This window comes from Strix aluco, chromosome 20 (genome assembly GCF_031877795.1).
Source record: "Strix aluco isolate bStrAlu1 chromosome 20, bStrAlu1.hap1, whole genome shotgun sequence".
NCBI lineage: Eukaryota > Metazoa > Chordata > Aves > Strigiformes > Strigidae > Strix > Strix aluco.
In genome coordinates, this window is record NC_133950.1 from 10,207,552 (window position 1) to 10,218,794 (window position 11,243).

At 61.3% G+C, this 11,243-nt stretch overlaps 2 protein-coding genes across 5 annotated transcripts; one reads left to right on the plus strand and one right to left on the minus strand.

The window, feature by feature from the left end:
• Window positions 1-952: 952 nt before the first annotated feature.
• Window positions 953-4,492, plus strand: NTMT1 (N-terminal Xaa-Pro-Lys N-methyltransferase 1). Of its 2 annotated transcripts, XM_074846463.1 has the most exons (5): window positions 953-1,005; window positions 2,001-2,065; window positions 2,882-3,077; window positions 3,304-3,556; window positions 4,004-4,492. In XM_074846463.1, exons 3-5 carry the CDS (start codon window positions 2,916-2,918, stop codon window positions 4,258-4,260), a joined length of 672 nt encoding a protein of 223 aa, XP_074702564.1. In that variant the 5' UTR covers window positions 953-1,005; window positions 2,001-2,065; window positions 2,882-2,915; the 3' UTR covers window positions 4,261-4,492. The 2 variants fall into 2 exon arrangements, with proteins under 2 accessions (XP_074702564.1, XP_074702566.1); XM_074846465.1 differs by lacking the exons at window positions 953-1,005; window positions 2,001-2,065 and having other exon boundaries at window positions 2,860-3,077.
• Window positions 4,493-5,505: 1,013 nt separating this feature from the next.
• Window positions 5,506-11,243, minus strand: ASB6 (ankyrin repeat and SOCS box containing 6). Of its 3 annotated transcripts, none has more exons than XR_012625850.1 (7): window positions 10,231-11,194; window positions 9,599-9,780; window positions 9,088-9,194; window positions 8,590-8,698; window positions 7,992-8,078; window positions 6,395-7,160; window positions 5,506-6,073 (listed from the first exon to the last, which is right to left on the minus strand). XR_012625850.1 is itself a non-coding variant. In XM_074846252.1 (7 exons), the coding sequence occupies exons 2-7, from the start codon at window positions 10,341-10,343 to the stop codon at window positions 6,484-6,486; spliced, it is 1,275 nt and encodes a 424-aa protein (XP_074702353.1). In that variant the 5' UTR covers window positions 10,344-10,464; window positions 11,201-11,243; the 3' UTR covers window positions 5,506-6,483. The 3 variants fall into 3 exon arrangements, 2 of the variants coding, with proteins under 2 accessions (XP_074702353.1, XP_074702354.1); XM_074846252.1 differs by adding an exon at window positions 11,201-11,243 and having other exon boundaries at window positions 5,506-7,160; window positions 10,231-10,464; XM_074846253.1 differs by having other exon boundaries at window positions 5,506-6,538; window positions 6,699-7,160.

Here is an 11,243-nt window from a genome sequence, read left to right on the forward strand (position 1 = left end):
CACGGCTGCAGCCAACCCAGTTTTGTCGCTGACACTTGTCCCCACAGCAGCCCCCTTCCCAAAGCCTCGGGCACCGCCAGGTCCCCATCCTCGGGGGTGTGGGGGGGGGGGGGTCAGCCCCGTCGGGCAGGGGAACAGACGGCAGGCCATGGGGTGGGCTGCTGTCCGTCGACCGGAGATCATCCCGGGGAAGGGTGAGCGGCAGCTTCCCCCCAAAAGGGCGGGGCTGGTCCCCCCGAAAGGGTCCGGTGTCCCCCCAAAGGGGCCGGTGTCCGTCTGTTCCCCCCCCCGGCCCCGGGCAGGACCCAGCGAAGTTCCCGCGGCGGCGGCACAACGGCGGGACAACAGCGCCCCCGCGCGGCCCCGGAGGGACACGGCGGGACGGGACGGGACGGGACGGGACCGGGACAAGGACAACGGCGGGACAAGGACGGGGCGGCGGCAGCAGCAGGGCCGGGCCGGGGGCAGGCGGGCACCCGGGCCACGACACCCCCCCGGCTGCCTTGTCCTGGTTACCCCGATCCCGCCGCCCTTCACCGGCAGCCCCCGGCCCTGCCATCCCAGTGCCACCCCCGCCGTGTCACCGCCGACGGGATCCTGCGTCCCTCTGCCCCCCCCCCGCTCCCCGGCCCCACGTCCGAGGGCCCGAGGCCTCGCGGGCAGCGCCGGGGCCGCTCGTGACACGGTGCGGACACACGTGGGGGGTCACCGGGCCCCCCCACCGGGGCGGGACGGGACCCTCCTGCCGCCCTGGACCCCGCCGCGGCTCCCCCGCGGGTCGTCCCAGTCTGTCCCAGTCCACCCCAGTTTGTCCCACAACGGACATATCATCCCCCACCCCCCCCCGGGGCGCCCCCCCGGTGGGAGAGCGCGGCAGGGCCCGCCCCCGAGGTGACCTCACCGTGACGTCACCGCGAGCGCCGCCGCCTGGTTGGTGCCCGCGACTGCCCGTCACAGCGGGGGCGGGAGAGGGGGCGGGGGGACAGAGCACGGCCGCCGCCTGAGGTAACCGGGGGGTGTCGGGGGTCGCGGCCGCCCGGCCCGAGGGAGCAGGCGGGACCGGGCACCCCCGGCCCCGTTCCCGCAGCGGCGGGGGCCGGGAGGGGCCGGGGGAGCTGCCGGGGCCGGATCCGGTGTCCGCCCCCCCCCCGGCGGGCAGGGCTGCAGCCCGGCGGCCTGCGGGGCTCCCCGCGGCGGTTTGGGGGTGTGTGTGTGTGTGTGTGTGTGTGTGTGCCCACGCCGCAGTCCTGGAGCGCGGGGGGTCCCCAGCCCCGATGGGGGGTACCGGGAAATGGCTGGTGTAGGCCTTGAACCAAGAGCCGCTCCCTCGCACCCCCACGGGCAGGGCGGGTGTAACCCCCCCCCCAGCCCCCGAGGATAGGACCCCAGTGTCCCCCCCCCGCCCCCGGCGTTGGTCCTAGGGACACCTCGCACCCCGCCTTTCCCTGCCGCCCCCCGGCCCCAGGGGTTGGGGAACGGGCCCAAAAGCGGGGAGGGCCGGTGTGACCTTCTTCCCCCCGGCTACGGGGGTCCGTGGGGCGAGTAGCAGCCCTCACCTGCCCGCCCGTCAGCTGGGGAGCTGCCACACTTCGGGGTGGGGGGGACGCCAGCAGCAGGGCCCATGCTGGTGGGAAGAGCCATCCTGCTGGGTGCTCTCAGCCTGTGCTGGGGGCCCGTGACACCCTGAAAAACGTCACCAAGTCGAACCCAGGGCCAAGGAAGGGGTCACACTGCTGGGAGGGTGAACCTGGGTCCCAGCCCATGAGATCAGGCAGTGGGGCCAAACCGCTCCACGCACCGGCTGCCCCCATGGCTCAGCCTCCTGCCACCTCCCAGCTGTGGGGCAGCACCAGCTCCTGCCCCACAACTGCCCCGGGAGGGGGCCAGCAGACTCGGGGCAACTCTTGCCTCCAGCTCCGTGGGGCTGCTGTCAGGCTTGCTCACACCCTCGGGAGCAGAGGCGTGATTTGGGACTAAAATCCCCTCTTTTCTTCCCTTAGATCACAGCGCAGACTGGCTCTCAGCCTCACCAAGCCAAACTGGATTTCAACCGGTGATCTGTAAGGTGAGATGCTGCATCCCCCCACTCCGTTCCCGGGCTCTCTCAAGACCTCGGGGGGCCACCAAAACCGCCTAAACTGCCATAGAAAAGGTTTTGTGTCTAATGGGATATTTGCCAGTAAATTCAAGCCACGAACACTATATATTTCTTTATTTGTAAAGGTGTTTGAAGTCCTTGAATTTACCCTTCGGCCACCTTAAATCTAGTTTCTAATCCCCAGCGCAGTTAATCAAATCCACAGTGGTTTGAATTATGAGATGTCTGGGGGGGATTTATAGCTTGTATTGCTGATTATACCTTGACTTTATTATATTGCAAATATCTAACTTATGGTCACGGCTGAGATTTACAATCCTTAGGTAGGTGCTTAGGATAACTTTTAGCAACTCCAGAGGTAATTGGAGGTGACTGATGGGGCTGTCACCACAGATAAACATGTAATCTGTAAAATGTTAAGACAGGGAAAGAAGAGGCAGAATAGGTGAAAGGGAGGGTCAGCCTTAAAAAAATGATAATATAATTGGGGGTATTGCTGAGCAAGGCTCCAGGGTGCCTGGTCAGGCTGAGGCATCCCTGCCTGGGAAGGGTTTTTGGGCTTGTTGGTCTCCAGAAAATACCAGGATTTAGATCTTTGTTCCTTCTTGCTCTCAGCTGAAGGTTTTTAGGGTTTGAGATAGCCCTGAGGAGGGGGAAGGGGTGATAAATAGAAACTGGGGTACTCACAGAGCTGACACCTGCCTCCCTGGTTCAGGGGGAGGCTTTGTGCCTGTGGCTCTTTCGGACCTAACCAGCGGTTTCTTCCCTGTCTCGGAGGAGCAGCGAGTCCCGCGTGGGCACGTGCCCCTCGGCCAGCATGACCAGTGAGGTGGTGGAGAACGAGTTTGAGTTTTACTCCAAGGCAGAGAAGTACTGGAAGGACGTGCCCGCCACGGTGGACGGCATGCTGGGGGGCTACGGCCACATCTCCAGCATCGACATCAACAGCTCCAGGAAGTTCCTGCAGAGGTTTCTGCGGGTAGGTGGCACAGTGTGTCATGCTCCCAAAGCCCCATCCTTCTCCCAGCATGGACCTGGGCTCTTCCCTCTGAGTTGCTCCATGGAATTGTCCGTTGCCTGCCTGCTGGGAGAGCTTTGCCCTGCAGTGGGTCCCCCGTAGCCCAGCCGCATCCTGCATGGTTGCCCCATTTCTCCTCTGTGGGTACCTCGCAGTGGGATTCAGCCCCTCATGGTTGTTGTTCCAGGACGGTCCCAACCGGACGGGGACAACCCGTGCTCTGGACTGCGGGGCGGGCATCGGCCGGATCACCAAGCGGCTGCTGCTGCCCCTCTTCAAGACGGTGGACATGGTGGATGTGACGGAGGACTTCCTCACCAAGGCCAAGAGCTACCTGGGAGAGGAGGGTAGGCGGGTGCGCAACTACTTCTGCTGCGGCCTCCAGGACTTCAGCCCCGAGCCCAACTCCTACGATGTCATCTGGATCCAGTGGGTCATCGGTGAGGGTCCCTTGGCTTGCAGGGTCTCACCAGCCTGTCCTCTGTCCCGCTCCTCTTGAGGGGCAGGTGCCCCACGCGCTGGGGAGAGCTTTGGGGAGAGCAGCTTGAGGTCTGCATGAAGGGTGAGCATCACAGCATAGGTGGGGGGGCTGGGTTGGGGACCTACCCCCTCATCCCTGCCCCATAGAGGGGCACTCCGACAGCACTGTACTGTGGGGTCTTTCCCCCCAAGCCCTCAGAGGCCGGGGCAGAGGTGTGGGTTGGATGGAGTTGGATAGAGCCTGGGGGATACAAGCTGGACACCCCCAAGCTAAAGCTTTCACCTGCAAATGGCTCGAGTATTTGGCTGCCTGGATCAGGAGGGATCCCAAGCGCAGCCTCCCGCTCTCCTCCCCTCTTCCCACCCCTGTCACCCCCTGCCCTCTAACCCCTGCTCTGTCCCTCCAGGACATCTCACCGACAACCACCTCTCTGACTTCCTGAAGCGGTGCCGCGCTGGCCTGCGGCCCAACGGCATCGTGGTCATCAAGGACAACATGGCTCAGGAGGGCGTGATCATGGACGATGTGGACAGCAGCGTCTGCCGGGACCTGGACGTGGTCCGTAAGATCATCCGCCGAGCTGGGCTGCACCTCCTGGCTGAGGAGCGCCAGGAGAACTTCCCCGACGAGATCTACCACGTCTACACCTTTGCCATGAGATGAGGGCGGCGGGAGAAGGTCTCTCCAGGGCCAGCTCGGAGCACGGGCCAGCACGGTGGTTCTGCTGGGGCCGGGAGGGGTGAGGACCGTGCCTTCACCGTGGGGTGGCTGACGGCAGCGAGGGTGTCACAACTCCCTCTTCTCCAGGGCTGGTGTCGAGGACGGGGCTTTGTCTTCCAAGTTGCTGCTGTTTGTGAAAAGAGGTGTTTGCCAAATACATTTTCCTGCTGTTGCACTTCTGCACATGGGCTTTGTCAGACGCCGCGTTGGCTTGATGCGCCTTCGGGGGCTTTGTACGGGAACAAGAGGGTCTCCCCTGCAAGAGGTGGCTCTGTGGGCCCTGGCAGGTCGCTGACTGCAGGCACAGGGCTCCCGTTAGCCAACAGGAGCTCAGAGCACCTCTCTGAGGGGCCAGGCTCCCTTCCTTGCTTAGGTGTTTGACCCTTTCCCGCTCTTGAACTTGCTGCTGCTGACAGCAACAAGCTGGGTAAGGCAAATGGGAGAAATCTGCACCAGGTTCTGGCGCTTTGTAGGGGCCTCTCCTTAAACCCACAAGCAGGTTTCCCACACGTGCAGCAAAAAGGGAGGTGGATGTAATCCTGGGTCCTCCGCACCTCCAGCTCAAACGCTGCGACCCTACAGCTGCTCCCCCACACCATCACCCAGCTCTGAATGCTCCCCCATCTCCTCCTTGGCCATATCCACATTGTTTTGCCCAAGTCTGGCCACTGGCTTGTGCCAAACTAACCCAAGACAGCTTGGCCACCACTAGCACAGCTGGTTGCCACACGGGCAAGCCCACACGATTCCCACCATCCCTGCAGAGCCCTCTCCTCCACCCCATCTCTGCTGCAGAAGAAACAAGCCCCTTGTCATTATTATAAAAGGCCTCATTTAATTGCTCGTTTCCCATTCCAGACACCAGGGGAGTATTTGATCACATTATCATTATTTTTTTTTTTTAAACATCAATTCATCAAGACGCACAGCTCCAGTTCCACAGGGTGCGAGAAGGGAACACTCGGATGCTGCCAGGAGGGCAGTGGGGGGAGACAACCCTTCTGCAGCCAAACTGCTGGCGGATCCCAGATCCACCTGCTGTAAACTGTACCTATGCAGAGTAGATTTTTCATCCTCTTCCGCATCTGTCCCCCATGACAAACAACAAAACAAAACAACAAACACGCGGGGGGGCTCAGCTCTGCGGCCAGTCTTTGGCACGTCCTGAGGAAGCAGATGCCTAGAAGGGGGAGCCAGATGGCGGTGGCAAGGCTGGGACACGGGACCTCCCTGTGCAGCCCGCTGTAGATTCCAGTAGCAGGTTGGAAAGAAAACCCCGAGTCCTGGTGCAGCTTCTTGTTCCTGGAAGGAGGCACCAGAGATGGCGGTCCTGGGGGCAGTCAGCAAGGGGAAGAGCCAAGTTCAGGGAAGGAGGCCCAAGGCACTCAGCAGTTATCCACCCGTGCCTCCTCCTTGCCCAGGGAATGCACCACAAAGCTGAGAAACATCCATTTGTCTGTTTTGGAGCTCAGCACCTCCGAGATGTCCTTGGTCCTCAGTGCTGGGAGGATGGGGTGCAGAAACTCAGAGGGTGCGGAGCAGCCCCCCGCACCCCACCCCTGGTTTCAAAGCCCACACGAGCGAGGAAGGTGTCTGCATGGAGATGCCAGACCTCCACCAGGACCAGAGGCAGGAAACCGGGACATGGATGCCAGAGCTCTCCTGGCACAGGCAACACCCCTTCTCCCAGCACCCCGAGGCATCTCACCTCCACCGGTCACCTAAGGCACAGCTTCACCTCCCGGGACCCGCAGGGCTGGAGAGAGAGGGAGGGGGGGGGACAGGCTGCCCCTCCAGTTCCACCACCCCACCCGTCCTGCCCGCCAGGCTTTTTCTTTAAAATCCACAACAAACCAGCCCTCTGCCCCAGCATCCAGCTCCCCAGTGCCACGGGGCTCTCTTCACCCCCAGGGAGACACGGAGCTCTGCCCGCCTCCCCACGACGTGCCCCAGAGCTTCGTGTGGCATCGTGCCCAAAAAAGCACCCCCCCCCCCCCCAAAAAACACAGCGGAGAGGGACACTGTGGGCAGCACAGGCCAAGCTGTGGGCGCGTGTGTGGGCAGCAACACCTCTTACTGTGGAGAAAACTGGCCCAGAGCAGAGATTTGGCAGCTGTAGGCACACCATGACCACGGAGGGGGCACACAGGGAGGCATTAGTCAGGCTCAGAGGTCCTCGTGCCCGGCAGCGGCGTGGTCAATGAGAAGGTACCACTTCAGCCTGTCCGGAAGAGGTAGAGCCTTGATTTTAACATCTACTGGCCACGGTTTAAGGCGCTGCCGGATAAACACCCTGCAGAGATGTTTCAATGCCTGCGGGGAGCGCTCCAGCTGCTTCAGAGAGCAGAAAAGAGTCCTGATCTTCTCCCCGTGGTACCTACAGCTGCTGGTGTTGACCTCAAAGTTGCTGGGCAGCTGGATGGCTTGTGAACTGGCCATCATGAGCTCCAGCAGAGTCTGACCCTTCTGGATGAGGTCTGTAGAGAAGCTGTCATCTTCAGAGACGCTGAGGTGCGAGCAGAGGCACTCGAAGACAATGTGGAAGCCCGACCAGCACGAGGGACCGTGGAGGGAGCAGTTGTAGGCAGCACCTGACTCCAGCAAGAAACGCAGCAGCGGGAAGTGGCGTTTGAAGCTTTTGAAGCAGAGGTGGGTGAGGGACTCAGGGGCCGGGCACTCGCTGGGGTTGGCGCCGTGGGCTAGCAGCAGCTGTGTGACACGGAAGCAGAAGCGACTGATCACCTGTGCCTCCTCGGTGTTGCTGCACACCATTTCTCCCAGCAGGAAGATGACGTAGGTGAAGACAGTGTCACCGTCTTTGGTGGTGGCCCTGACGTCTGCTCCTGAAGGAAGGGACAGAGAACAGAACTGGCATTGCAGACAGCAAGGCCAGGACAGCACTAACTCTGGCACTGCTGGGCTTCACAGAACCACAGATTCATCGAGGTTGGAAAAGACCCTCAAGCTCCTCCAGTCCAACCATTAACCTCACCCTGACCGTTCCCAACTCCACCAGATCCCTCAGCGCTGGGTCAACGCAACTCAAACCCCTCCAGGGATGGGGACTCCCCCCCTGCCCTGGGCAGCCCATTCCAACGCCCGACAACCCCTTCTGCAAAGAAATCCTTCCTAAGAGCCAGTCTGACCCTGCCCTGGCGCAGCTTGAGGCCATTCCCTCTTGTCCTATCACTTATTACTTGGTTAAAGAGACTCATCCCCAGTTCTCTGCACCCTCCTTTCAGGGAGTTGTAGAGGGCGATGAGGTCTCCCCTCAGCCTCCTCTTCTCCAGACTAAACCCCACAAGTTCCCTCAGCCGCTCCCCATCAGACCTGTGCTCCAGACCCTGCACCAGCTCCGTTGCCCTTCTCTGGACACACTCGAGTCATTCAATGTCCTTTTTTTAGTGAGGGGCCCAAAACTGAACCCAGTCATCGAGGTGCAGCCTCACCAGTGCTGAGTACAGGGGTAAGATCCCTTCCCTGTCCCTGCTGGCCATGCTATTTCCAATAAAAGCCAGGATGCCATTGGCCTTCTTGGCCACCTGGGCACACTGCTGAAACATAAACAGTGGGAACATAAAGGAGCGGAGGGCAGTGCCCAGTGCTGTACACAGAATCAGCCAGCACTAGGCCTGGAGGGATTGCATGTGGAGAGGGGAGAAGGTTGCTCTCACCTCCTTCCAACAGGAGACGGATGCTCTCAGTGTTGTGGATCTGGACACCGTCGCTGCTGGCCAGGGCGTGCAACAGCGCTGTCTTTCCTGCAGTGGAGCAATCGGTCAGTCGGATGAAAACAGGGTGACACCCTAAAAGGCAGGAAGGAAAACAAACCACCCCACCAACCAGATGGCCAAACGTGGGGAGAGACAACCCTTCACCTTCTGGCAGGCTTCCGCTGCCCCCATGATGGCACACAGCTGTGGGGACAGGGTCACAGGCCACATGTGCAGGGCTGGTGGTGGCCCCAGAGGACACTTGTGCCACGGTACAGCGAGTTTTAGACCGTGTGGGCACCACGGGGCTACGGAGGCACAGCCCCATCCCATCTCCCATGGACTGCCAGGAGCTGGTTTCAGCCCCCTTCTGCACCTGACACAGCCAGCATACAAGGCGAAAACACAGAGCACCAGGGAGGTTCAGCAACCTGCACCCAGCTTCCAAACCAGTTTCTAACTGGAGAGCGCTTGCAGCAGCAAGATGGAAGGACCCGGACCCCCTCCCCTGACTGCTGGGAGCACCCGGCCTGGGGCAGCCGGACGGGGGCACACGGACCGTTTTTATCAGCCGCGTTGACATCGGCCCCCAGCTGAAGCAGCCGCTGGAGGCACGGCAACCGCTCGGGCTCCTCGCTGGCCAGATCGAGGGGACTGCTCTCATGGATCTGCACAGAGCAAGAGGGAAAAAAAACACTAGTAAGTATTAAGGACTATTTGCGAGTGCCTCCGGAGAGTCGCTGCTGGGGCTTCATCCCAGCCAACATATAGTTGAACCTATCCCCAAAGTGATCCTTCCCTGGTGTATCTGTAGGCAGAAGTTTGTCTCCTCCAGCCTCCTCCCACCCATCACTCCACAGCAGAGGCAGGTTTGCTCAGCAACTTGAACTTCTGCCACAGCACCGGAGCATGACAGACAACAGGCCAAGGAGGTCACCAAGGGGAAGCGGCATGCGGTGAAGGCCGGGAGGTGGGGAGCAGGGAGGGCTGTCCCCACACGCCACCCCCTTACAGAGGAATCTCACAGGGGCTCAGCTGGGCCAAGCCAAGGCCATACCCGGTCTCTCCGGTTGATGTCGGCCCCGTGGTGCACCAGGAGCTCCACCATATCTGGCTGGTTGCGGAGCACCGCGATGTGCAGGGGGGTGTAGTAGGTGACTGGATCTGAGGACAAAAACACAGAGTCAGAGAGAAATAAGGGCTTCCCCACAACAGTCCCAATACCCACCAAAAGTGGAAGGGGGCAGCTGGGGAGGGCCCTGAGAATGCTCATAAAACCAGGGCTGTCACAGACACCCCAGGTCCTGCTTTTGCAATGACTCCATTGCTGGCAAAAGCCCTCAAAGCTGCAAACTGGCACCCAAGCCTCTGGCCAACCCCCACTCCATCCTTGTGGCTGGGTCTGGACAAGGGCTGCCACAAGGTACATTCATGCTATCAGAGCAAGGAGTGGGGGTCAGAGCTGGCAGCATCCCCTCTTTTTGCCCCAGCTATCACAGCCTCCCAGGGCAGCTTCTCACCCGCTGGTTCCTCCTGGCCAGGCCCAGTCCCCTTCCCACCAGCCTCACCTTCAAAGCTGAGGTCAGCTCCGAACTCCAGGAGGATTTCTGCAGCAGGGACAAGCCCCAGCTCCGTGACCTTCAGCAGGGCATAGCTCACACCTTCCTGATAAAACGGGGAGTGGGTCTCCCTCTCCAAGACTCGTCTCACAGCCGAGAGCTGGCTCCTGTCACTGCCCAGACAGGCAGGGCTTAAGACACACAAAATCAACCAGTTACTCAGTTGACTGGCACAAATCTCAGGGTGTGTAAAGGTCAAAGTAGCACCAGGGAAGAAGAAAAATCCCTGGTCTCCCCTTCTTGTCTTGTAACCACCCCACCTCTAACCTGTTGCCTGTGGGGTTATGCCACAGCATCGGGGCACAGCTGAACACCAGTTTAGGTTTTATTGCCATGGGTGAGGCAGAAAGGGCTGTTCCTGGGGAGCACATGTAGCCCCTGTGTTCGCTCTGCTCCACCCCGACGTTCCCAAAGAGCAGCAGCAAGAAGAGGGTCTGTGGGATGAGCTGCTCACCGGGACTGGGCTTTGTTCCCAGCCAGTTCTGTGTCATCAGCCACATCCCTGAGCTCCAGCCATCACCCCCTAAAACACCACAGGGGTGTTTAGCCCCAGAGCTCCGCTCACAGCCCCATACAGTTACCTCTCAAGGGCGCTCTGCCGTTCTGCATCCTGTATTGCCAGCAACCCCAAGATCTCGTCTACCAGGGGCTGATACTCGAAGATGATCCTGCGGAAGCCGTGCAGGAAAGGCATCGTGCTCTGCTCTGCGCACAGACCACCCAGGGGCCTCCAGCATGGCAGTGGTGTCTTCCCTGACGCAGGGCTCCGGTGGGCAGACCCTGGTGCTGCCTGGTTTCTGAAGTTCTTTTCCCTCCTTTTAAAACAAACAAGCCTTTCTAGCAGTTTTGCATTTAGAAAAAAACACAGCCTTTCTCCCTCCCTCCTTATGCGTTTCTAAAAGGCAATGAAGACCAGCACATGGGATCTCCTCCCACACACCACGGAGGTGTATTCAAATTATCTGCTGCACGCAGAGCCACAAATTGGAGTTATCTGGGTGCAGGAAGAAAACGCGCCAGGCGGAGCCCAGGCTCGGGGCAAACCCCATCTGCAGAGGCTCTGCCACAAGTCCCCACACGCTGGGGGTGCCAGGGGGACAGCGGCCAGAGCAGAGAGGGGCTCCGAGGGCTATGGGGTGCCTGCGGCCAGCAGACCCCTGCCTGGGGAGGGGAGCAGGGCTGGAGCAGCCCCCACAAGACCCCATAACCCCCTGCGACCCACAGGAGCCAGCGCGGGGGCCACCAACCCCCCGGCGAGGGGACCGAGAGGCCCCTAAATCTCACTGCGCCCCACGGGGGCAAGCGCAGAGGCCCATAAACCCCCCAGCACCCCCGCGGGGGTAACGCCAGGGACCCCCGGGACCCCGCCGAGACGGTCCCAGCGGCCCCTAACCCCGCCGCACCCCACGGGGCGAGTCCCCGGAGCCCTGGGGCGAACCCGGGAGCGGCCGCAAGGCCCCCAGACCCCACGGGGAGGGACGCGGAGGCCCCAACAACCACCCGCTCCCCTCCCAAGAAGCGCTGCGACCCCCGCGCCCCGCCGCCCCTCACCTCCCCCGGCCCCGCCGGAAGCGGAAGCCGCCGGGTGGGGCGG

What these genes read in the sequence shown, in the direction of transcription:
- NTMT1 (XM_074846463.1), top strand. Translation starts at nt 2,916, where the DNA reads ATGACCAGTGAGGTGGTGGAGAACGAGTTTGAGTTTTACTCCAAGGCA. An exon ending in TCCTGCAGAGGTTTCTGCGG is followed by an intron (nt 3,078 to 3,303) that starts GTAGGTGGCACA and finishes TTGTTGTTCCAG; the next exon opens with GACGGTCCCAACCGGACGGG. An exon ending in CTGGATCCAGTGGGTCATCG is followed by an intron (nt 3,557 to 4,003) that starts GTGAGGGTCCCT and finishes CTGTCCCTCCAG; the next exon opens with GACATCTCACCGACAACCAC.
- ASB6 (XM_074846252.1), bottom strand. Translation starts at nt 10,343, where the DNA reads ATGCCTTTCCTGCACGGCTTCCGCAGGATCATCTTCGAGTATCAGCCC. An exon ending in AGCTGACCTCAGCTTTGAAG is followed by an intron (nt 9,195 to 9,598) that starts GTGAGGCTGGTG and finishes TTTTGTCCTCAG; the next exon opens with ATCCAGTCACCTACTACACC. An exon ending in CCGTCTCCTGTTGGAAGGAG is followed by an intron (nt 7,161 to 7,991) that starts GTGAGAGCAACC and finishes CCCTTCCTTCAG; the next exon opens with GAGCAGACGTCAGGGCCACC.